The 27,543-nt window shown below is 38.2% G+C and overlaps 1 protein-coding gene across 2 annotated transcripts in view; it reads right to left on the bottom strand.

Moving 5' to 3' along the window:
- Positions 1 to 27,543, bottom strand: part of rgs18 (regulator of G protein signaling 18) — a 71,128-nt gene that overhangs the window by 15,158 nt on the left and 28,427 nt on the right. The window contains exon 1 of one of the 2 annotated variants that reach the window (XM_057334034.1): positions 18,630 to 18,653. The exons of the other annotated variant lie outside the window; for it this stretch is intronic. Within the exon in view, the coding sequence (XP_057190017.1) occupies positions 18,630 to 18,638 (9 nt within the window). The 5' untranslated portion in view covers positions 18,639 to 18,653. Of the gene's footprint in view, positions 1 to 18,629; positions 18,654 to 27,543 lie in introns of those variants that run through there. 2 annotated transcript variants of the gene reach the window in all.

Here is a 27,543-nt window from a genome sequence, read left to right as displayed (position 1 = left end):
CACAAAACATTTGAAAAAGCCATGAAAACCTGTATTGACATGCATTTGATTCTGTATTAAAACATCTTGTTCCTCAGAGGAACACTTTCCTTTCTCAAAGAGCAGAAGTGGCTTCAGATTGAATGGTTGGGGGCCTGTGTTAGCGTACTGAATGACCCTGTGACTCACTGCTCTCATCTTTCCATGGCCACGATGTCTGTGATCTGACTTCCTGGTATCTTTTTCCATAACCACCTTTCATCCTTCACTCGTTTTGGTATTCCCTTTTTGACTTCCAGTTGTGCATGCTGATTGAAGTAAAACAGAGCTTGCAGCGGGGCACGTGTTACACTCCTGGTGCTCCCCGTCTGAGGGAATTTCAAGAGAGTCGATTTACATTCATGAGTCATCGGCTGCTTTAAATATTATTTGCTATTCATTATTCAACAACAGCAGAAGACTCTCTGCAGTGGTGACAGATTTGTGGGACTTTTCAGTTCATAGAGATTGAGTTTGGCTGGTGTGTTTGAGGTAATGCTATCATGTAAATGACGGTACTGCTGTATGGTACAGTGATCACATTGTTTGATATATTTGTACTAAATGATAAGTATTTGAGCATGTGGTAATAAAATACACCACAACCGTACACATTTCCCCCCGAAATGTTCTAAGCAGTTGTTAATGTGTTGCTATGCTGTTGCTAAGGTGTTTTGGGTGGTTGCTAAGTCACCAACAGGTGGTTTCTATAATTTTCTGTAGATTGGTTAGTTGGCCCTTATCTCTTATACATTCTTGTTCCTGAATTATTAGCATATTATTGTACCCAAAGAAAGAATGTGAAAAACAGATAAATTATATTAAACATTAATATAATTATTGGTTAAACATTATCCTTCATTTAGTTGTTTGGTTTAAACCTGTTACCTCACACGTGTTTGTCATCCCCTGTGCCCTTACAAGAAAGCTGGTGACTTTCAGTAAATTCATTTCTCTAGCTCAGTAACCCCAGACACCTGCTGAAAACAAACGCTAAGACAGACAGCTTCAAGTGACATCACTTCCTCTGATTCATTTGACAGCATTGGATGTAAAAAAACCACAAGGCAGGATGAAGGGTTGTTTTTTTCACACCAGATTATTACGTACGGGAATGTATAACGACAGGTACTTTGTAGATCCATACAAGTAAGCCCCTGTCACCAAACAAGAAAGGGGATTTTTCTGGGAGATGACACCTACCGTAATAAAAAAAACGCCTTTCTTTAAAATTACCGGAAGATTTCTATTTTCGACAAAAACAGGCCAACTTTATTAATGGCACAGACTGACGCCATGAATAAACGGGATGTTTAGCTGTAGTATGACCCTGATGTGTCAGGGGTTTTTCAACACAACCTTCACCGCCTCCTTTTATGAAATGACAATGAAAAAAGTAAGTGTTGCACATTTATATTATTGACAGAATTTTAATTTAAAACCATATGTGTCAAATTAACAAAATAACCAACAGCAAAACATTTAAACACATTTAAAATAGGAAATATAGTCCATTAGCTTAAGTTTCAGCAAGGCCATAACTTCTGTCTTTTGAAAAGAGTTTTGCTGCCCACTACAGGCTGACCTGACATGTCGACAGGTCTCATAACTTTCGTGAGCTAACGCACAGCAAAGCATAAGTGATAGCTGACCTTGTTGCTGTGAAGTCTAGAAAACACTTCAAAAACCACTCAAAATGGAGGAAAAACTGTTTTTTATATTTCGCCAACCTTTCTAATGCGAAAGTGTAAACTCTCTCAATTTGTTTCCTAAATGTAAAAGCTTTTACCAGAGTGCTTTGGTAAGGCACACTCCTCACCCCTCACCTCCTGAAGTAAACAACTTAGCAATTCCATACCAGCCTCTTCCTCTGAACAGCAATTTGTGTTTATCACCAAATGGCATTTGTTAAATGAAAGGATGCCGTGAACGTCTAAAACACTTAATCCTCAATTTTCTTGAAATCAAAATTGAGTCAGTTTATTTGCATTTTACACCTGATCACACTAGCATGAAATTCCATGATATTCCACGTTTATAATTTTAATTTAGTTGCACAAGTGTTTTAGATAGAAGATCGTTTGATTAATGTTGTATATGAAACTGTATTTATATGTGCCAGTCATTGGAAGCAACTATCATTATTTTTGTCTTGGATAGTTCTTTTCAGACAATGAAAGCTTTCACACATGTAAACATAATTATTCTCAATAACATGTTTGACTTGTATCACCTCAGCTGTTGTCAAACAATACATAGCACCTTATGGGTGAGAGAAAGATAAGAATTAGAAGGTAGATCAGTGTCAAAACAGATTTGTTCCGACATGTAACTTAAAGACAAGCTGGATTTAGACAGATAAAGTGTACACAGCTTTGAATGTGGCAAACACAAACCACAAAAAGTGTTTAAAAGATTTAACGTTTTTCACAGAGGGAAGGTAAATAGCAAAAAAAGAGTTTGGACAGAATCAGAAATTAAATTCATACCATATTCACAGAATTGTTTTATTTTTTATTTTATTTAACCAGGAAAGTCCCATTGAGAAACAATATACTGTATCTTCCACCAGGGAGTCCTGGTCAAGATAAGCAGCAAAGGACACAGATCACAAACAAAAACACATCATCAAACAGACAAATAAAATCCTGATCAACTGTTAAAAGCATGTGCACTTTTCCATAAAAACAGATTTTAAAATGTTTTTAAACAAAGCAAGAGATGGTGTAGATTCCATATGTAAGACCCTTTGACACTCGTTCCACACGTATGGGGCATAATTGGAAAAAGCAGATCTACCTAGTTCTGTGCGAGGCATTGGCACCTTAAGTAAAAAATTGTCTATAGTATAGTTTTATACATTTTTGTACAATATGTCAACAAGTTGGATATATAATGTGGTAATTCACCCAACAACGCTTTTAAAATAAAAATCAACATATGGTTTTTCCTTCTTAAGCATTGTGAAGTCCATTCTGTCATTTCATATAAATTACAGTGATGCGTACGCACACGTACACCAGTAACAAATCGTAAAGCAGCATGATAAACTACATCCATCTTTTTCAAAATATTCAAGGGTGCATGCATAGACCAATCAAGCATAGATGCATAGATTGCTTGAGGTAAAGGAGAAACATTTTTTAAACGAAAATAAATGAATGAATGAACGAAAGAATGAATGCTAAGCATGCCTGAATTATTTGTGAAGCAACAGATGAATATATTGGAAATAAAATGAAGATACACTACATTGTAAAATGTGTATTTCGTATATTTTACACATTTGGGTATACAGTTTGAGATTAAAAGCTTTTTAGGATTATTGAAAACATTTCAATAAAGTGTTTCCAAACTTTCGACTGGTAGTGTACATAACAAAAGTTAAAAAGAAATAGTACTATTCTTTAAGAAGCTAGTTGTAATGTAGGAATATTATGTGATAAGAACAGTTTTTAAACAAAATAAGGTTTTTAATAATATAGCTTGAGACTTTTAATGTAAATCTACAAACTGCATAACAAATTATGGACCCTCCCAAATATTTAAAGCCAGAATGAATCATCTGACAGATGAAAAGCATTAACATTCTCTCAGCTAAAAGTGAATCTTATATCCGCACAATAAACCATCTTCTAAGATAAGATAAAGGCATACTAGTTAGAACGCTGGTAATACATAATAATACATTTGCATTTGTATTCATGGCGTTTAGGGGACACTTTTATCTAGAGAGACTTGCAAAATTGGCAGTAATTTTCATTTGAAATTAAATTTGTGAAATCATCTGCATATAATGCTTTTTTCTGCAAATGATGATCATCTAAATGGATGCAAATTACACTTCAGAAGAAAATAAGGCACCAAAGTGAGGGTTTCTATAGCTATAGCTAGACTTAAATGAATGTTTTGGATCAAATATAGACTGTTTTGAATTACCCATAAAAATGAGCTAGACATCTGTTTTGAAGTACAGAAAGACTTTTTAAGTATGGTGCTTAGGCAAGAGGTCTAATCAGGTCTACTAATTTAAACATGCTGTATGTTTAACAGTGACCCACTACAGAGAGAACAGCTGCAGTTTCTCTCTTGTTGTATGCCTTCACCACACGGTAAACATTGAAAAAGTAAAGTCAAAATACTTAATTAAAATTAAAGTCTGAAATCTACACCAAGTTAAACATTAACAGTCTTGGCCATTGCTTAAAGGTCCAATGTGTAATGTTACAGAGAGGATCTATTGATGCAATATATTATACATAAATATCTTCAGAAGTGTATAAAGACATTACATTATAAAACATACTGTTTTTTATTACCTTAGCATGAGCTATTTCTATCTACATACACCGCAGGTCCCCTTAAAGGCATGGTGGGTGATCCTGTCCAGAAACATTTTTTGTCATGTTGGTTGGAAATCTCTTTACATCCTGATAGCAATCAAGAAGTAAAGTGGTCAAATAATATTTTTAGAATTATATTTTGTCTGTGAAAGGAGTAGAACCAAAAAACGTTAGCCCAATCAAAATGTTCTGGCCGAATGCTGTGACTCGTCATGTGTACATTTTCAGCCAACGTATTTTGCATACCACTGCGCACCCTGTTCATGCAGACATCATACGTCATCAGCGCCGCAGCACTTTCCTGTGGAACCGACAACAAGTAAATCTACAAAACGAAAGTCAGTTTTTGAAAAAGCAGTGACCAAAAAACCTCTGGATCATGAAAGAGGAAAAACTCGAATTAACATCGGTTTAGTTTTTACACGATGGAGAAAGCTCAGACAGGCAAAGGGTCTGAAAGACGATACCATGGTTGCTCTTTCTTTTGGACAGGTATGTACATGCTTCGAGAAGAATTTAATGAGCCTATAGTTGTATTGCGTTTAATGATATATGACCGTACCTGTCAGCATTTGAGACACGTGATCGCGAACTGGACAGAAGATCACCGCGATCGCGGGTCTCAAATGTTACGAGAGTTTCCATGATAAATAAACAAAGAGGAGACTCCCGGCCAAAACGGCAGTGTTGGCAGACTTATGGATATGACCCAGCACCCACAATAATATCAAAACACTTCAAAACAGCCTCTAAACACTTCAAAACAGCCTCCATTATTCGCAAACGGCGGATAAAACCTTGAAAAATTATATATGAGCCCACCAAATCACAGAGATGCCGATTCGCATAGGACTAATATTATCACAGGACCTCTGTGTTCGTCAAAATATGGTAGGTCATTTGTGGAGGAATTTTTACTTTACAAATTACAGAAATGGTCGATTCGCACAGGATTAAGATCACAGACAACCTCTGCAATTATTACAAATGAGGTCCCCAGGTAATACTAATCCCGTGCGAATAGGGCTATCAGGGCATATCAAGCGATCTCCAACAAAGCAATAGTGACACATAGTACAAATATGTTTTATTCACATAATACTGCTGCACCATTCCTATCGGATCCAATATTGACGGTACAGCACTGATTTTTAATTTTAGTCTCTCCGCAAATCCAGCGTCGACCTGTGCTTGTTCACAAAGGAATCCGCCATGAAATGAGAACAAACACTCAATGTATACCCACGTGAGCTGGAACGTCTTAAAAAATATACTTCAACCACGCATTACTAATGTCGGAATCTGAAGGAAGGTTATGCAGCGACTGTGCTCTTCCACAACCACTGACTGCGCAATATTTTGCGATCTTTAACAGCATGTTTATTGCTTGCTCGCTCTATCTGGTTCGGCGCAACTTGTGTTACTTCAGTACTGTCATGCGGGAACCAGTGGGCGGGGCTAGAGAAGTAGTCGTTGATATTCTTCTGTGGAGGCGGTGTTCAACCTATCTATAGGTGCATTCCAGGACCTGCCGCTCGCTGGGCCTGGTGTCAATAACAGTTGTAATTTCAGTAACAAGGGCGTTTTCAGTTCTGACACTTACGGGATGTTTGCTTGAATAGGATTCCCTCTTATATAACAAAAGCACGGGTTAAAATTGATATCTTAATTCATTGCTCATTTAAATGGAATTCGCCATGTTGTTTCTACAGTAGCCCTAAACAGACAGACTGCTCTACAGAGCACATTTCGTAAATACGTTATCTCCTTCGGCGAAAATGTGACGACATTTTAGTTTTGTGTCAGCCACCGTATTGTTTTGAAAGGGAGGGGTGAGCGGTGGAGTGAGCCGATGGTTGCAATTCATGACCTCACCTCTAGATGCCGCTAAATTTCACACCAAACCTCATGTCTAGCCTGCATACAAAGCTATTGACAACTTTTGCATAAGTCAACACAGTGCAAAACTGCCAAATAATAAACAGCAGCATCTAAGTTTGCAAAGATGTGAGGGTAGTAAATAATGAGAGAATTTTCTATCCCTTTAAGAAACTTAAGCAAAATACAACAACCCTAATGTGTTATGATCAGCCAACCAATCCTCAAACAATCAAAGATATGCAGTTAAGACGAGAAAAACACATTAGGCGCATCTAGTAAAGCGGAAAGCGTTTCAGCGTCTCATCATTTCAGCACAGTTCTGCGTGTGGCAGCGGTGTCCCTCTTCCACAGAACAGATTCTCTTGTTCAGCAGGCATTGAATTGCTGCAGCACGAACAGTGCATCCACTCGGGGGCGATTAATGGAGATGATTGGCCATTTTATACCCAGTCTTGCGCTCGGCACAGTCTGTACCACTGTAATGTACCGCTGGGAACAGTCTCGCTGAAATAACAGGAACCCGCAGAAGCGGCATTATCCCAGTAGGAAGAGGTGAAGTTCAATTTATTGAAGTTCAATTTTGGCCGCCTCTGCTACAGACTTCAGCTTGGCAAACAGGCAGACTGTGATTAACATCTGCCAGGACACGCGAGAGACAATGTATACTAAAAATGGCTTGTTTGTGAAATGCTGACCGACTGTGCTAAATGTGCTCGACTGTGTCACATTAAGCCAAACTGACAATTCTGTCCATTCTCAAACATTTGTGTTTGGGGTCAACGTCACTCTCGCAAGTGCTGTGCAGTCACAGTACCCTCAGGGGGGGAATTCATGAAGAACAGATTGTGCCGCCAAACAACATTGTTTATGTCTAAGTCCGTTTAAATGCGCAGTGCAGAGGCCATTCCGCATCTGATTCACTAAAAGAATTATGCAACCAGACCCACAAAATTAAAGGGATAGTTCTGTCAATATTTACTCAGCCTCAGATTGTTTAAAAACATGTATAAATTATTTTTTTCTGCTAAACACAAAGGAAGACATTTGGAAGAATGTCAGTAACCAAGCAGACCTCGTACCCCATTTACTGCCATAGTATGGAAAATAAATACTATGGGAGTCAACGGGGGACGAAATCTACACGGTTACTGACATTCTTCCAAATTTCTTCCTTTGTGTTTAGCAGAAAAAAGAAATGTATACAGGTTTGGAACAATCTGAGGGTGAGTAAATGATTGAATGACTTGGGTGAATTGAATTTTTGGGTGAATTATCACTTTAGGCTGTTTTTGTGCAGTCTGATCACAATTTGCACAATGCTGTTTTTTTGGCAAGGCAATTGCGTAGATGGATGTAAGGCACATATATAAACATGCAAATAAGTGTAGAAACGACATACATTATTTTGTGGTAAAATCAGATTGTCAAGATGATTAATTGATCAGACATTTGGTGGAGTTTACTGATAAATCTACAACACAAGTGTCATACATAAATACCCAGAGGAGCTATTTTATTGCTCAGAACATTTGAACATGGAGTTCTTAGTTGTCTTTCATTTACTGTAAGTATCGACGTGGTCTCAGATGTTACAGAGATTGCCTTAAAACACATTTAGAAACAGGCACCATTGTGAAAGTATTAATGGAACTGTAAAATGAATGTAGATATTATTGGTAAAATAATCTGGATTTTGGTAAACTTGATGAGCTCTTTTAGAAAAATATGAATAATTAACAATATAGATCATATAATTGATTTTTGATTTCAGAAAATTTTATTCATTTGAGCTACAATGAAAGTTCATAAACTGTGGAGTTTACTCATGGAGACATTTTCCTCAGGAGAAATATCTGAGACTTAAAAAGTTTAAATTTGCTCTCCATTTAATCTCATTGATGTCTAGAACAAATAACTGAAATAACTGAACTCATCTTTGAGTTTTGTTTCTTATCGGTACAGATACTTTAAATCAATTTTAAAATATGTTCTTCTATTCCTGTAAAAGTGGAATGGCATAATTTAGGGGCGGGATTGCCAGTTTGATTGACCAATGGCAGATGGGGGAAGTGTTTGACTGTCATTATACAGACTTTAATTTTCATTAGCAGTATTACTTAATTGTGCCACACGGAGAAAACAACTAGTTGGACATTTATTTTTAAATTCACTTAAAAAACCTTTGAAAAATTAAACAAATTAACACATAAAATGAAGTAAATCCTACTAGTTATCTTTTTTAGTGCAGGCAAAGAGGACTAAGATTTGCTTAACAGAAATGAATGGATATGATCTACTTCTCTGCATAATACTTGTAGATAAACTAGTTAAGTTTTGAATTGTTTGATGTCCAGTGAATATAAACTTTTTAACAATGTACTGTAGTTCTGAAAAAGTTGGAGGTGTCTGTCTGATTTCAAAATGCAAATGTCACAAATTTCAGTTGATGTACAAGCGGAACAGGGTTCAAATGCCAACCCAATATATAATTTTCTTTTTTTTAAACCCAGCAAAATTGCAACTCAGCTTGACAGCCAGTGATCACCATGTATTTATACTGAATGGAAAAGAGCTGCTTTGATGCAGACTTTGATAATAACTTCTTTTGTGTTCCACAGGGAAAAAAGTCATGATTTTGGAGCAACACGAGGGAGAGTTTAATGAAGACAGACTCTCAGAATGCATGCAAATGATCCGTGCACGGTGCGACTGAAATGATCATAATTTGGCTTGAAAAAAGTGAGCATGCACCTTCATTCTGGTTCCCTTTCAAACCTTTCATGTTGTACTTTACACCTTGCGAAAGAATCACCTGCGTACAGCAACAACTCACCTCACTCACTCGTAAACGGTAATTCAATAAACTTTTTTATCTTAAAAATATTGCCAAGCTCTTCAAACTCACACAGACTTTAAGTGCATTTTTCTACTCAGATTTGAAGTGAACTCTACATGCATCCATCTCCAACAAGTGGAGCATGCTGGGTAGTGAGGGCACAGCACATTATCAGATGCTCTGTGCTCAGATGTCTGCATAAAGAGAACTGAGCACCGGCCGCTCTGTCACTTAGCGGCATCCCATTCTTCACACCCTAAGACTGATGCGCTTGTAAAAAGGTTGGGACAGTTTTCTCTATTACAGGTCTATGAAAGCTTCTCGGTCCCTCTGGTAATCAGACACAGATGCCAATAGTGATGGATTCCTTCACCCGAAGGGGACCTGGCCAGACAGAGCACACATACAAATCAGAATTTACATGTCAGGTCTCCTTGATCAATGCGCATTTTCCCAGTCAAAAGAGCCTGCTTTATTTTCTCTCATCTTGCTGAAATTGAATGCCACTTTTTCGCAAATTGAGTTCCTGGTTGGGTCACCTCTTTGGGGCAAGCGGGTCAAAACATGTTGTTAAAATCTCATGCAGAGGACTGAGCCCGAAGCTTCTATTAAAACCAACATTTCCAACTCATCTCTAATTAGGCCTTAAAGTGGCCATAACTCAGACAGTTTCTGCTTATCTCATGTTAATCTTGAGTACTTACAGAATAGTATCGCACCCTTCAAATATCTCAAATCAAATCACTTTTATTGCCAACAAAACACAGACATATGACTCAGTTTCACTTACCGCGTGCGGTTCATGTCCGGCATCTTTTAGCGCTGGGACTGCTGGGATCAGTTTCAAACGATCTCCAAATCCAGCGTTATGTCCACCATTTATATAACATCCACCGCGAAAATGCCAAGAACAAACAAACACACCTCAATTTCTCTCACTATAGCAAGGGTAACGAGCTGCGGGCCCACAGCGCAGCCAATCTTGACATAGTGCAGCCAATCTTGATGGTAAGCGGGTCTTCCTATCGTTCGTCGGTTGACGCGTGGGCAGGCTATTTCTTTCGCCTTGCCGTGGGCATGCTCAGGAGAATTGCCCAATAAGGGACTAAGAAAAGTTGTAACGAAACAGATTTTCAAAACTTTCCAAAACCTATACGAACATTGGAGGAGTCTATCGAGCACAGAAATACTTCGTCCAATTCGTTTTTTGACAAGTTGACCATGTCAAGCATGAGAAGAGAGCACGTTTAACATTGTAAAGAAGTCAGAATGCATGACACACCGTTGCACCTTAAATATCCTGTTGTTGCAGTTCCTTGCTAATGAAGTTGTTAAGCGTTAAGAGAGTTTCTTGGCTTGCGTACACAGGCAGAGCTTAAATAGACAAGATTTGATGATGCACTCAGCACAAGTGTTTTAAAGGAGTAAAGCAAACAGCCTCTCTAGATAGGTTTATTGGTTTATTTTCTCTGCACACTACTGCATATATACACAATTAAAATGGGATGATTTTTATGCCGTTCATGGACAAGTGCGCTTCTTGCTGTTAAGATGCTTTGAGCCGTCTGAACTGCGTTATAAAATCTGAATTCAATTACAGACGCAACATCTTTATCTCAATAGAAACCTGATGCTGTTTTTCTTTAATTGGTCATGGACCATCTCACCTGCACTGCAGCTTCTTGTGGCACATACGTTGTTTTTATATGAGCTTATTTAAAGCGCCATAAAAAAATTCAGGCCCTCTAAACAATGTTCTAATTTAATACAACTACAAATGATGTCAAAATTTTGTTCTGTGGTATTTTTTTCTATAAACACTGAAAGTTAAAATGAATTAAAAAGTGCTCGCTAAAGGCAAACACTTCGCTTTTGCTCATATGTACAGGGATATAAACCAAAGTTTAACACGTACTGTTAGCTGTGTATAATAAACTCCAAACCACACCACTAAAGTGCATAACTTGCCCATATCTTAAATAATGCACCTAATTAAAGAAAGGTTTGAAATTACTTTTCTAAGCGATCAGACTTACAATTAGGGGGAAACCTAAACCACCCCTGCTGAAAAAACAATAGAAGCCTGCCCAAAACACAATAGAAAATGTAATGAATTACATTTGGTTATAATGGGAATTGTACTGGTTTTATTATGTTGGCTTGACAGAGCCAACATACTGATCTTGTATCTAAGCTTATTATTATTCTTCCGATTCTTCTTCTTCTGATCCCCAAAATTTCTGACTGCTACTCCTCCTAGAGCTTTCAAACTACATCCACCAAACTTTCCACAAACCTTCAGTCTGGTCTGACTTGAGTTTCTTTATCTTTTCTAACTGATCCGGATTCTGGTTTTCGAAAACCGGACTCTCAAAACCACCTAATTTCCCATAGACTTAACATTGCGACAAACTTTGACGGCTCATAACTCAAAGTGAGGATGTCGTAGAAACTTGCGAGTTACCACGTTTGAAGAGGCTGGCAGGCTCTGTAAGAACTTACCTCACACTGGGGTGTAAGTTGTACCCCTGGGGCGTAAGAGCCCCCCAAATTTCCCCATTGACTTATAATGGGACAGGAAACATGCCCATATAAGGCGTCATAACTGTCCCATGTTGAATAACTTCGCAGTACAACCACTTAGAGACAAGGGGGTGGGCTCATTTTACTCAGGCAACCAATCAGTGTCCCAGGAACTTCCTTAAGCTACGAAGCCACGCCCATAGCAACCATTTACAGCAACCGCTCCCATAGACTCCCATTATAAAAAGTCCAGATGGATATCTTTGCAACACAGTGTCGTAGAGACAAGGGGGTGGGCTCATTTGGCTCAGGCAACCAATCAGTATCCCTGAAACTTCATTAAGCTACGAAGCCACGCCCATAGCAACAAAACAGGTTAGCCTAGCAACCGTTTATCAAAACCTATATCTCTGCATAAGAACATCTTAGAGACACGGGAGTTGGTTCGTTTCACTCATAGCTTAGAGCATCATCAATGGCATATACCAAGCCACGCCCATAGCAACCAAACAGGTTAGCCTAGCAACCGTTTAGCAAATCTATATCTCTGCATCAGAACATCGTAGAGACACGGGAGTTGGTTCGTTTCACTCATAGGTTAGAGTATTATCAATTGCAGATGCCAAGCCACGCCCATAGCAACCAAACAGGTTAGCCTAGCAACCATTTAGCTACACCTATATCTCTGCATCAGAACATCATAGAGACACGGGGGTTGGTTTGTTTCACTCATAGCTTAGAGTATTATCAAGTGCAGATGCCAAGCCACGCCCATAGCAACCAAACAGGTTAGCCTAGCAACCGTTTAGCAATACCTATATCTCTGCATCAGAACATCGTAGAGACACGGGGGTTGGTTCGTTTCACTCATAGCTTAGAGTATCATCAACTGGCAGATGCTAAGCCACGCCCATAGCAACCAAACAGGTTAGCCTAGCAACCGTTTAGCAATACCTATATCTCTGCATCAGAACATCGTAGAGACACGGGGGTTGGTTCGTTTCACTCATAGCTTAGAGTATCATCAACTGGCAGATGCTAAGCCACGCCCATAGCAACCAAACAGGTTAGCCTAGCAACCGTTTAGCAATACCTATATCTCTGCATCAGAACATCGTAGAGACACGGGGGTTGGTTCGTTTCACTCATAGCTTAGAGTATCATCAACTGGCAGATGCTAAGCCACGCCCATAGCAACCAAACAGGTTAGCCTAGCAACCGTTTAGCAATACCTATATCTCTGCATCAGAACATCGTAGAGACACGGGGGTTGGTTCGTTTCACTCATAGCTTAGAGTATCATCAACTGGCAGATGCTAAGCCACGCCCATAGCAACCAAACAGGTTAGCCTAGCAACCGTTTAGCAATACCTATATCTCTGCATCAGAACATCGTAGAGACACGGGGGTTGGTTCGTTTCACTCATAGCTTAGAGTATCATCAACTGGCAGATTCTAAGCCACGCCCATAGCAACCAAACAGGCTAGCCTAGCAACCGTTTTGCAATACCTATATCTCTGCATCAGAACATCTTAGAGAAATGAGGTTTGGTTCGTTTCACTTATGGCTAAAAGTATTATCAATTGCCAGCTACCAGGCCACACCCATAGCAACCAAACACATGACCTTAGCAACCGTTTAGCCAGACCTACAGTATATCTCTGCATCAGAACAATGAGAACAAAGTTTTACGATAACTTTAATCGATAAAACCTTTCAAACTATTTCAAACTCTTCAGGACAGGCTTTGTCAAGCCAACATAAAGTTTGTACTCAAACTTTACTTTCTAGTTAGAAACTATAATGGTGTCTGTATGTCATGGATTCTATTGGTGGGGTGTTCTGGCAGATTATTCCTATTGGAATAATGCCCAAAACACACAACAAAAAGGAATTTTATAACGGTTTTAATGGAAAAAGGGTTTCTATATTTTTTTTTCCGGCAGGGATATCTACTTACCAGGACATCATAGAGACTTGGGGGTGGACCAAAAAGCAACCACCTGGCAGCCACAACCTAGCAATGCCCTTTAACCAACCAGAACACCCTAGCAACCATCCAACAACGTCCTAGCAACCACCCAGAAAATCCAAACATCAGGGCACCAGTTTTCACCAGCAAGCACCACTCATGTTCTTCAAAACATTAAAAATTCAAGTTTTAATGTGACATTACAAAAATATACAAAAGAGCAGACATATGCTGTTTGCATACATATCCAGTCCCTGTGTTACTGCAGATCACACAGTTTGCTTTCCAAACAAAGTCTACACAACATCCTAAAGGAGTTAGAGATAAAGTAAACAAACAAATTAATTATGAAAAGAGTACGAGACAATGTCCAAATGTTCCAGTGGGGCACTGCGGGGTTATCAGGAATTATCAGGCTGTGAACGTTACATCAAACCACCCAGACACAGCCTGGAAAAGGTCGTCCTTCAAACCTGTGTGTGAATAAAAATAAGAACTGAGAGAATCCACAGAGACACCAAATATCACGTTACAGGCACAATACAGAGTTTAGAAGCAGAAAATCAAAGTGCACCAATTCACTATATAAAGAGATGGACAAAGCACTGCATGGGGTGTAAAAAAAAGCACCACAAAACAAGCAAATACTGTACTTGAAAATATATATGTGAAAGCACATCTGAAGTTTGCCAGAAAAGCAAAATATTGATAAAATATTAGATGGTTTAAAATCATTTTTTGGCTTCTTCAGATTGCATGCAACACTACATGAGGATTTGGCCATAAGTGGGTTTATTTTAGCATAGGTTTAGCATTAGATGTAGGAGTGAGTTTATAATGACTTAATTTTTTTATGTAGACAGCTTAAAAGAACAGTTCACCCAAAAATGAAAATTCTGTCATAATTACTCACCTTCAAGTTTTTCCAAATCTGTATAAATGTCTTTGTTCTGATGAACACAGAGAAAGTTATTTGGAAGAATGCTTGTAACCAAACAGTTCTTGGCCACCATTGACTACCATAGTAATAAATACAATGGCAGTCAAATGTGCCGCAGAACTGTTTGCTTTCCTACATTCTTCAAAATGTATTCTTTTGTGTTCAACAGAACAACACATTTTTACAAAGAAATGTTTCAAACTATGGTAGTCAGTGGTGGTCAAGAACTGTTTGGTTACAAGCATTCTTCCAAATATCTTTCTCGGTGTTCATCCAAACAAAGAAATTTATACAGATTTGGAACAACTTGAGGATGAGTAATTGATGACAGAATTTTTATTTTTGGGTGAATTATCCCTTTCATTTAGAACTCAGCTTCTGTATTAGTCAATAAATGTACTCCAAACTCCATATCATAAGGCTATGCTCATTAGACATCATAAAAATGATACAGATCCGATACAGATATATTCTTTTATGCCCCAACGTATACATAAAGCTGTCTGACAAAAAGAAAATGTATTTCTCTCAAGGACAATCTCACTCTACATTGCTGTCTCATTGTTTTGGACGCTCTGCTGCCTGCACAAAGCTGCACCATGAGACCCTGACACCCGAAATGTCTTCCTGCCAGGAGATATCCTCATGGTCAATTCTGCAAAGTGAAATCACTCCATGTTTCACACCTTTTTGGAGAATGATGAAATGGCTGGTCCGAGCTGTGACAGCAATTCGCTTCACTTCAGCGCCTTGCAGACAGGATGGCGAAAACCGAGAAGCCACGATGGACAGGACGACACCACTTTAGGAGATGACGGGAGATCAGTTTCATCTGAATGATGTTTGTTTGCGCTCATGGGCACCTGAGTGGCAGTCTGTCTTAGTAAGACAAGACATGTGATCTTGCTAATGTAATGTAATTTTGGCCTAAATTCAGGTTTGATTACAGAATTGTATAACAGGGCTTGCAAATGCATACAAAAGAAGCACTTAGGATGTAAAGAAAAGCAGGGAAACTTTGAGGATAATTGCTCCCATCTGAGACATTGGAAATATACAACGTGAAAATTGCTAATACACACCCATGCTCTCCTGAGAAACGGTAATGATGTATTGTAACAATTTCTAAACCCTCCATCAGGTGTTCCCAATGCACCGAGCCACAAACACCACGGACACCTGCGAGACGCGCTTATAATTGGTTGGCGCGTTTTCATTGCACGCAAATTTAGATCTGCATAGTTTGCATGCTGCGAAACAGACAGCAATTCATATTGTTCCCGTGTTTTACAGAGTATTGTTTTTCCTACCCTGTCTTTTGGGAGTTTAGGTTCTCTAGCTTCTTATTCACGTTTGTAGGTTGGGAAATTGCTGCAGGCGTGCTACCTTGTTGGTTGGCTTTTGAATCGTGATTCACTTTTATCTTTCAGTTCAAAAGACTCAAAATTCTGCTGGAAACAGATCTTTTCAGATAAAACTTCACATGAACAAAAACAAATTGAATGTATTCAGGGCTTTTGAGCTTGCCAGCAATGATCTGGTCACATACAGTAAAACGATTTCATTACTGAATCTGAGTAAATACAGTCAGCATCACGAAACCACTGCAAGTTTCAAAGCTGAGTCATGAAACACAGTAATCATGATTTCATCATCTTGAATTCTGGGGCCTTTGAGACATTGAACATGTATGATTTGTCTTTATAGACCCTTAAAAATATGAACCAATTACTTTTACATAGCAAATTATTGTGTTCTGGATGGTGTGTAATTCCCATTTGTGTGTCATCTGTGCTACAACTGAAATGGGGACTTGTTGTGATTTTTAAAGGAGTTGTTCACCTTCAAAATGAAAATTCGTTCATCATTTACACACCCTCTTGTCATTTCAAACCTGTATGACTTTCTTCTGTAGAACACAAAAGAAGATATTTTGAAAAAATGTTGGTAACAGAACATCACAGCCCCCCCATTCATTTCTATTGTAACCAATTTGATGGGGGGCTGTTAACAACATTCTTCAAAATATCTTCTTTTGTGTTCTGCTGAAGAAAGAAGGGTCATACAAGTTTGAAATGACAAGAGAGTGAGTAAATGTTGACAGAATTTTCATTTTGAAGGTCAACTACTCCTTTAAATCTTGTCTGTATAAAACAGGCACACAAAACAAGTTCTGATGCTTTTGAATTGAGCAAATAAGCAACCACATAGAAACCATCCAGAACACTAAGCAACTGCATTGCAATACCCTACGCTTTTGTCAGAAAATGTAAAAATGCAATATTAATTCTAAATATTCATTATTTTATATCCAGTATTTCTAACACAATAAAAATGTATATTCATTATTTTGCCTTACTGTACATTAATCATTGAAGATTCAGGGAATTGTGTGAATATTATCCTGTCACACGAACAAATACATATGCTATATAGCCTTAGGAAAAAATTAGAGCGAGTGAGAATCAATACATTCCTTCACTGTTGAAAAGCTCATTAAATGCATGGCTTTGTTAGCGTAGCTCTTTAAACACATCGCTTCAGCATAATGAGACCGTTGTCTTTGAAACTCCCTTGCCTAGCCTGCACATGCTGAGAAACAAAATTAACATGCTTGAAAACCAGGTCACAACAAAATAATCTGTCGGTCGAGTTTCATTCAAATATCCCAACTCTCCTATCTATGCCTGAGAAACCCTATATCAACTGATCAATAGACACCGTAGGGAAGCTGTCAGCATTACAGAGAGATTCAGATAGTGGTGCATTATCATTTTCACATTTACTCTTCTAATGCTCAAACCTCACAGTAACTCATGATTTTGTATCTGCAAAAATAAAATAAAAATGCAAGCAAATGCAAGCACACAGTAGTTGGACACTTGAACCACTTTAGAAAATGTGTGAATTTTATTGCATCGAAATCAAAACAGAACTAACATCTTTGCTTTAAAGGGGTGATTTGACACGGCTGAAACGAATATTAAGGTTTGTTTCAGATGTAATGCAATGTGTATACACGATTTAAGGTTCAAAAACGCTGTATTTTCCACATACCGTGCATGTTTGTATCTCCTCTTTGCCCCGCCTCTCTGAAACGCACAGATTTTTAACAAAGCTCATCGCTCTGAAAAGTGACGTGTGCTATGATTGGGCAGTTCACCAGTGCGTAGTGATTGGTCGAATACTGCAAGCGTGTGCCGGAAATGTAATGCCTTTTACCATATTTGGAACATCCGGTCTTAGTCAAATCATACCATGAACTGACGCAGATTTGTGGGGGTGTGGTTACACGAGGCGTTTCAGGCAGGTCTGGGTGAGCATTCGCTTTTAGATAGAATGCATCTTTTGTTCCGACACTTACATTTTTGCAATTTTACTTTCTGATACATGCATGGGCAACTTATAACACATTAAAGACACAGAAAACCACGTATTCACGCTATATGACCCCTCTAAGATACACTATATTAACTTGTAATAACTTCATTCCGATTGGTCACTTTTTCTTATAATGATTTATAATTTGAGCTGTCTGATTTTACAGAAAATGTCAGTTTGACAAATTGACTTGAACACGTAGAGATAAGTGCAAAAGGTGACTCCAATTTTATGTTTCAAACAAAGACGGCGATAGAATACTGCAAATGTTAGGCCAATGTTGTACTTCTTGAGGAAAGTATTTGAAGAACAGCCTTGTGCTGTCAAATGCTTTACAGATGAGATTTACCCTGGGTTACTGCAGTATGTATTAAATATCAAATATTTTTGTTTTAAATTATTCAATTTTTACACTTCTGGCCCATTCACCAAAAAAAAATTAGGTATTGAATTATTGATTATTTTCGTTTATTACATCGTAAAAGTGGGAACAAGTTAGTCAGAAGTACTCTGTGTAAAGTTTTTAAATCTTCATAAGAGACACACACATCCAATGCCCTCATTTTCACATGCGCTACTACAGAATGGAAAAATTATGAGGCAGCAACCTCCTCCTCCGCACCTTTCGTCATGCACGCAATCGAGAGAGAGTGGGAGATACTGCTGCATATACATTATAATTTACTTTGTTCTCATCACTTGTAAAAAAGTTCATTAATAAAGAATTAAATCACCTGCTTCATGGAGTGACCGCAGCGCTCATTACGGGCTTCTCGCTGGGAATCGGTTCATCAAAGGAGGCTCTTCACAGAGGGGCGAGGGAGCGCGTCCACATCTCCAGACAAAAAACAAATAGATCATTAGTGGTGTGTTTTCTGTGCCGCCCGCCGCCCCCAGGCCGCTCGGTCTCATTGGACCATAATGTAAATCAGGAAGGTCAACAGATGCATAGCAAAACATTTCTCACTTTGACGCGAGAAGCAACACGTTCTGGCCATATTCCAGACGGCGAGACCTCTCCAAAACAGACTGTTAAGATCCAAGCCCCGAGGGGATGAGGCTTTGATATATTTGCCCATAAAACACCACGATTTATGTTGAATTAATGGCATAAGAAAATGCAAGGTGCAGATGCTTCTGACACTTGACAAGCAACATGAGAATGCTTCAAAAAAGGTGTCACATTTATTTATTTTCTAATAATAACAATCACTTCAACAAATAATCAACATAATAGTCAATAACAGCCATTAGTGCCAGTTATAATCTTTTGGACATATTGTAAAATAAAGCAAACTTTCACAAGAGCTTTCTTACAAATGATTCATAAATGAATTAACACATAAATGAATCAACGTATTAATATTGTGACAAAATCTTGATACATGAACCACTCCATATATGAAGTACAAATAGATGCTTTTGTGTTTAATAGCTAAATTAACAATATTGCCATCAGGGAACATAATAAAATGATATCTGATTTGTGAGGATAAAAATAATTTAACGTATGTTGTTTAGTTGGGACATTAAAGACATTTTTTCTGCGTCAATGCAAGTTATGCTTGAAGAATAATTCATGAAATAGATGTCTGAAAGATTTCAAAGTTAAGCCAGCAGCTTAAGATAAGAATCATAAACTATTGAAAAGCACTCTATTCTATTAAAAAAAGACAACACAACTGCAGAAGCTCTGTTTGATTTCTATATGAGCACTTCAAACAGTGGATTTGAATCATCCAAGGCCCCTCCCCTTTTATACATCATATACAAATATGTTTGATGCATGAATAATATATCACACGCAAGCACTGACACTTTATTCTGTTATTAGTGTGCGTGTTGTATGGCTAGCGTGGAAAATGAGAAGGAATATATTAAATATTTAAACCCTAATCTGTGATAAAATCAGGAAATTAACATACACGCTTATTAAAACTTCAAGTATCACAACTTGATGTTTTAATGACAAGGCTATCCTTCATCTGCAAATTGCAACGAGTGTAAAATACAGAACTTGGATATATAGCTCAGCGTGATGGCAGTTTCACAAAGAGCTAGATCATGTGACCTGTCAAAAGCCTACAGGAATCATATATCCTGTGGCTCTGGTTTATTAGGAGTATTACTGTATGCATGTGGTGGATAATTCATCAGGAGATTATTTACATTTTAACATTTGCTTGATTCATTGTCAAATTTGATTCACCACCCTCATGTTTATTATGGGCTTTACGGTCAATGCAAAGCAAAATGGACTCTATTTACTTACTTAATACACACGTTCCTGGGGCCCGTTCTTCGTACCTCGCGAACTCAGTTAGCTGGATTTGATTGTTGACGATTTCGCATGATCTTGGATTGTTCGGTTCTTCGACGCTCATCCTGGACTTGTTGTTTTAGCAACAGGTCCGTTAACTTAAACATGCTCGGGTTCAGGCTTATTTCATGTAAACAGGATTAGATAGCAATGATGACGCAGTCAAGTTGGTTTCTTTGGGTCAGGGAATGGTGTCTGCAAACACAGTCCCATCATAAATGTGACGGAAGATTGTTGACTGATGCAGATTCAGGTCATTTTGCTTCAGTGCTGGTGATACTAGGTGCACATTAGGTCACACACCATCTAAGAGATTTAATCAGTCAGCTTCCTTATTGATTAAATTCCCAAGAAATTATCTTTGGGCAACTGATAGGAACGAAGGATTTCAGTGTATAAAAAGTCTAAGGAATGAACCTGACAGGGCCTGTATGTTGCATGTGCTACACTACATACATCATCAAAAAAGAGAGGAGACTTGTGATGGAGGTGCAGACTGATGATGATCTCCAAACCACTACACTTAGGGCGTTTTCACACCTGTGTATAGATTGCTTTGTTCAACTGTCAGTCTGCTGCCAGTTTAATTTCAAAATCAATGCACCAGGTGTTCTTACACATCCAATCAATTTGCAGTGAAAAACGCAAGCCACGCCCACTCATTTTCTCCTTTGAAATTCCTCCTCACTCAGAAATGTGTCAGAATACGGAATTAAAAACGATCGCAACGTCCGGTTCACGAGGACTTTAAACTGACCAACGGCGGTACCCATTGACTTGCATTGGTTTTGTGTCCATACAATAGAAGTAAATGGGTACCGCCGTTGTTCGGTTACCAACATTCTTCAAAATATCTTCTTGTGTGTTCTGCAGAAGAAAACAAGTCACACAGGTTTGAAATGACAAGAGCGTGAGTAAATGATGACAGAATTCTCATTTTTGGGTGAACTATCCCTTTAAGCAAAAAAATGTACATGCAAGAAACTGTTTTGCAACCTGTGCATCCCTCCACGTAAAACTATTTTGATTGAAATTCAATACAGAAAAACTGTTGGAACCAAGAAAGTATACAGCACATAGTCTTGTAAGGTGGATATGCATGCATACATTGTCAAGACTTTTATTTTAAAAGTGCAACCCAAAAATATGAACGCTCGCCTCTGCAGTAAGTGCTCTCTGTACCGAATCAAAATGCCATCCGTGGGTTCCACAGATATGCATTCCCATCTGCAGAAATATGCACTGATGGAGCGTTCCACCTTTGGGGACCTCAGTATATGGTCCCAATGGCAATCATTTCTATGAGAAAACCGAAGCGATTGCTTCTACCTCACATCATCAAGGCCCTTGTGACCTTGACACTGTTCAACTCTTTCATACCATTGTCCTGTTTCATAGCTCAAAATGTCTTTTGAGCATGAGTTTAAATAGATATCTGTGGAAACTGCCTCATGAGTAGTTAGATTCAGCCCTTTTGAACTACTGTATGCTATATGCTTGTACGGTTGCTTTGCCTTCACTGACATTAAGTCTAAATAGAGGTATTCGCTATGAATAGGAAACAGATATTATTTCTGTTTACTTTATTTCCAAACTAATTCATGAAAGAACTTTTTGATCTCTGCTTAAACCCTCTGTTACATTTACGCATTTGACAGACGCTTGCCTTTTATCCAAAGCGACTTACATTGCATTTTCCTATATATTTGTTTCCAAGTATTTGCAATCCCCTGGGATCGAACCCATGACCTTGGCATTGTTAGCGCCATGCTCTAACCACTGAGCTATATCTCTTCACGTCCACAATATACTGCGAGCCAAGTTTGAATCTTTGGAGGAAGATTCAGCTCAAAACATCTTTTAGTTCCCCACAAAGCACTTGTGCCAGCAGCTCAACATCCCAGCGGGCGAGCGGTCAGGTATTTTCTTCATTGTTACCGTGGACCTTTAGAGCAGGGTGTGTTCATTAAACGAGATGCGCCTCGGTCGCCATGCCTCATCAGGATCTCATCTGTGTGTCAGATCTTTGTTCTTCAGGCCTGCCCCCAAAACCCACGCAACTTCAAAAAGCCCAACCGATGGAAACGGATCGACGCGAGCGCTCTCCGCAAGTGATGGGTTTTCTGGTTTTACCCTAATTAACCTACTTCGATCGCATCGTATGGCAACATTCGACAATACAGTACCTTTCATATCCAGCCAGGGGAGAGCCCCATTTATATCTGCAAGACATCATTAGAGGCCTTAACTGAAAGAAATACTAATTAAAGATGGGACGCATTTGAAAAGGGGATGCTAGGGTTGAATGTTGACTCACCGAGCGCCTCTGTAGTTTCGAGTGGTGTGAATAACTTATTCCTTGACTTTAAGATGATAATGTGTGCATCTGAAGGTCATGTGTTCGATAGCTGCTATTTCATTTATTTGCTGTTTCCTTCATTTCTATTCTCAGATGACTCACTGCTTTAATTTGGTGCATTGTGTTCTTTGTTCCCGAGTACTTAATAAGCTGTCAGCCATCAAATGTATTGCAAGTATTTACCAGGGCTTGAACTCGGTGCTTTAGAAATGACTTTGCAAGGATGAAGTTGAAAGATGCGATTATTAGGCACAAATGCTCTCATTACATCTAAAAATATTTGTTCACATTAACGCGTCGGAGATTTTCGGTGCGTTTATTGCTTCTGTAATTATATTGTTTGATGATGTATAAGTGATAGATGGAAATGACTTTGTTTGTTTTGTTGTCTTATTAAGGCTTCTCGTATGAGCTATTGATCTTCTCAAAGCGAATGTTGAGAAACGAAATGCTTATGAGATTTTGTGAATTATGATGTACACACGTTTGTCATATTCGACCGGATTCATGAAATATTCATTTAAATCTATGGAACATGGAGAAAATATATGATGGCAAGCAAATACTCATTTTTGAAAATTACCAGTCTTGGAAAATAGCTCTTTTCATAATGCATTATTCATTTGCATACCATGGAAATTGAGTTACTTTCTTTGCTGAAATGTCCAGCATATTTTGTGTTGTAGGTGCTGGTTTACAGCATGCGACACAGGTTTTGGTGTTGTGCTTGTGTTCCCACCAGGATACTGAAGATAACTGGACTGTTTAACCAGTGAGACCTCCAGCCATAACATGAAATGTTAGTTGCATGTTGTGCTAAATTTCTGCTGTACATGTCTCGCAAACATTATTATATGTGTAAAATGTCCATTTGTAAGTCTATTGCGTAAATTCTTTATAATAATAATTTCACAAAGATTTATGGTACCTTGCAAATCTTTTTACACTAAAATAAATAAATAGGCCTACATTAATGATGGATACTCAAAATGATGCAATTATCTACTGTAAGAACAAGCTGTGCAACATGCTGGTTTGGAAAACAGTTGTACAAAGAGATAAGATGTGAGACAAAACCAGAAAAATAATACTGCTTGATCATCTTCAAAAGCATGCTATGCTGTTTCATGAGCCAAACTGGCACTGGACCAGTACTATCCAGAATACATGTATAATATTGAAAAAATAAGGAATATGGTGTTAAACTGAACTGGCAATCCTTTACTTGTTTTCTTACTCTGAAACATACAGTAATGAGATATAGTATACAGTATATATGTGAATGTATATTTCATGTTTACACACACAAATCAAAGTTTTATAAATCTACAGAAGGATGGACTGCTGTGAGGATTTTAATCAATAAGACTTACTTTATCGATTGGTACCTTTTCCAATAAGGACATTTCTGTCATAAATTTGTATCCACCAATCAAACTTTTCTGGTGCCCTAAAGCTGATTCTTCGATTAAATTAAAGTAGCTTTTCCATTCAAAGTGTTGGCAACACTTTTCCTTTCCAACTCAAATTCAGCCTCTACAGAAGCTTTAGGAAGCACTCTTTTGTTCTCATGAATACAGTCACATCAGTTCACAGTACCAGGTTTTCTGACTTTGAAGAATAACACATCTGTTTGAAAAGCTCGAGTTTAAAGAACTGCACAAGCAAGGGCATTTAACGATTCAATTTGCGACAGTGTTACTGGAGTTCAGTGATTAAGAATGCCAGATGTCTACATTTTTCCCTTTTTTATTTTTCCTAACCTTTTATGTGCATTGTTGGCTCTCATCTTCTTTTTATCATGACTGCTGGCTCACTTTTTTTCCCCCAGAATGCCACAGAAATGAAACTGAACAGTTTCAATCAGTTTCTCTCTTTGAATGAGATGTAGGCAGTCGTCTTGAAAATGAGAAGCAGCTCTGTTAAAAAGCAGTGTTTTTGTGAACCAATACACTTTCAGGTTTCTATTGAAACTTTTAATATGATTATATAACAGTTCTTTTTAAAGTGGATACTGCAGTGGTATTAAATGTAAATGCTTTTTAAAATGCTGTTAATGTCTCGTAAAGTGAAAGAATTCATCGAGCATTATAGCTTTTTCTAATTGCTAATGTGGCAATTGTTATGATTGATGACACCATTAAAATGATGCCTCCAATAAAATTGTTCCTGTATATCACTCACAGATCTGATGCATTGACTGCTCTGAATTGCATTTAAAATGTATAGCTAGTTTGATTGAAAGCCCTGTTGGATTATAGAGATTTGAACCATATCAGAAAACAACAGATCCAGCTTTAGCTCCAAGCTATGTGCTAGTTCAATATACCAGCATCAATCACCAAAACGCATAACATCATCTTAATACCTAAGCAGAGTTTCTTACTGGAAAAAGATATCAAAGCAAAACAAACCTATTTGATCAAATGCCCTATTGTTTGGTTTCATTTCAATAATGTCTGCACTTAATCTCCATAAGACTATTATTCTTGTATTAAAGTTATCTGTTATCTAAGCAGACAAAGGGTTTAAGGAAACGCCAATATATGTTATGTAAAACTGATTATTAGGACGTGGACTCCAGATGAAATGTCCAGCAGTTTTACGTGCTATTAGTTTGAAAAACTAATTAAACTAAGAATGTTCATTTTATTTTGTCAAAATTATGACATTTCAATTTCACTCACCATTTTTAAAACCACAGGTCCTCAGAACAAAATTCAATAAATTATATATTAAAAATGAATATATATATTAGACTGTATTAATTGTACAAATTGTATAATCTATATTTTTAATAACAGTCCTGAAAATTACCATCTTAAATTTAAATTTGTGAAACCTTATCACTACTGTGTCTTTTCATCTTACAGTGAGAATCAATTCACATACAGATAAAATGGATGTAACTGGCTTAAACATAAATAAATAAAGTAATTAATTAGATATTCAATCTTAAATGTCTTAAAATGTCAATGTCTTAAAATAAATGAATAAAATGGTCAGATTCTAGAAACACAGAATGACATGACATGCGAACAGTATTCCCAAATTACCCAAAGTTACTATGTAAAGCTACAGTACTAACGACATTGAATGTTAAAAAAATATACATCATGTGTCTATGCAGGCTTGACAGTGATCATAGAATCTTTCCACCCAAATGCAAATGTATCCAAAAGTCTAAACCAAAATCAGTTTTTTTCATTAACATAAACCTGAAAATAATCTATGCCCCGGTTTCACAGACAAGGCTTAAAACTAGTCCCAGACTAAAATTAATTTTGAGCTATTTTAACTGAAAATAACTTGCCCAGACATATCTTAAAATATGTCAGTGCCATTGTTTTGTCTCAAGATGCACATCAGTAATGGTTTCTTATAAGGCATTTTAATAAAAGCGACTTAAATAGCCTAAATTAACTAAGGCACAGTCCTGGTTTAGGCTAAGCCCTGTCTATGAAACCGGGCCTAAAAGTTTTAAAATGAAACGTTAGAAAAGTCAGGAAAAAAGGAATATTTTCAGAATCTGCCGTATTTCTAGGTCACTAATCAAATAACCACACTTCCTTTGTACAAAAGGTCTGATTTCCTTGCTTCAGTTGAAGCACAAAGGACGCTCTTTGGAACCAGCTCATGTCATGTCATAATAACATGGTTATGGATCATCAGGTTTTGCACAAACCTGAAGAGTCAATGCCAGGAAAAGGTCAATGTCATTAGAATAGAATAGAATAGAATAGAATAGAATGAGCTTTATTGGCCAAGTATGTTTCCACATACGAGGAATTTGTTATAGTGACAGAAGCTCCACAGTGCAACAGAAAGACAGCAACAGGACAGAACACAGATGAAGAAAAAAATAATATACAATAATATAGAAATAGGCAATGTACAAAACAGCAAAAACACAATATACAATATAGACAATTATGTATGTACAGGTCTGATATGTGCAAATTTGGTGAACAAATAATGTAATATGGAGTTGTGTGTTCCGCGTTTAATGTCAAGTGTTCATAAGATGGATTGCCTGAGGGAAGAAACTGTTCCTGTGTCTGGTCGTTCTGGTGCTCAGTGCTCTGTAGCGTCGACCAGACGGTAACAGTTCAAAAAGGGAGTGTGCTGGGTGTGAGGGGTCCAGAGTGATTTTACAAGCCCTTTTGCTAATTCTGGATGAGTACAGTTCTTGGAGAGTGGGGATGGTTGTACCAATGATACACTCAGCAGTCCGGACTACCCTCCGTAGTCTTCTGAGATCAGATTTGGTAGCTGAGCTGAACCAGACAGTTATAGAAGTGCAGAGGATGGATTCGATGATGGCAAAGTAGAACTGTTTCAGCAACTCCTGTGGCAGGTTGAACTTCCTCAGCTGGCGAAGGAAGTACAGCCTCTGCTGGGCCTTTTTAACAATAGAGTCAATGTGAGTGTCCCACTTCAGATCCTGAGAAATTGTGGTGCTCATGAATCTGAATGACTCCCCACTGCAGTCACAGTGCTGTTCATGATGGTGAGTTTGGGGAGAACAGGGGGCTTTCTCCTGAAGTCCACGATCATCTCCACAGTTTTAAGCGTGTTAAGCTCTAGGTTGTTAAGACTGCACCAGACAGCCAGCTCCTTGACCACCTGTCTGTAAGCAGACTCGTTACCGTCCTGAATGAGGCCGATCAGTGTGGTGTCGTCTGCAAACTTCAGGAGCTTGACAGAGGGGTCTTTAGATGTGCAATCATTCGTGTAAAGGGAGAAGAGCAGTGGGGAGAGAACACAGCCCTGAGGAGCTCCAGTGCTGATGGTGCAGGTGTTGGATTTTAATTTACCAAGCTTTACGAACTGCTGCCTGTCTGTCAAGAAGCTGTTGATCCACTGACAGACAGAGGTGGGGACGGAGAGCTGTGCCAGTTTATTCTGAAGGGTGTCCGTGATGATGGTGTTAAAAGCGGAGCTGAAGTCCACAAACAGGATCTTCGCA

This window comes from Triplophysa rosa, linkage group LG5 (genome assembly GCF_024868665.1).
Source record: "Triplophysa rosa linkage group LG5, Trosa_1v2, whole genome shotgun sequence".
Classification (NCBI taxonomy): domain Eukaryota; kingdom Metazoa; phylum Chordata; class Actinopteri; order Cypriniformes; family Nemacheilidae; genus Triplophysa; species Triplophysa rosa.
Note: the sequence above shows the minus strand (reverse complement) of the source record. Positions and strands in the feature narration are given on the sequence as shown.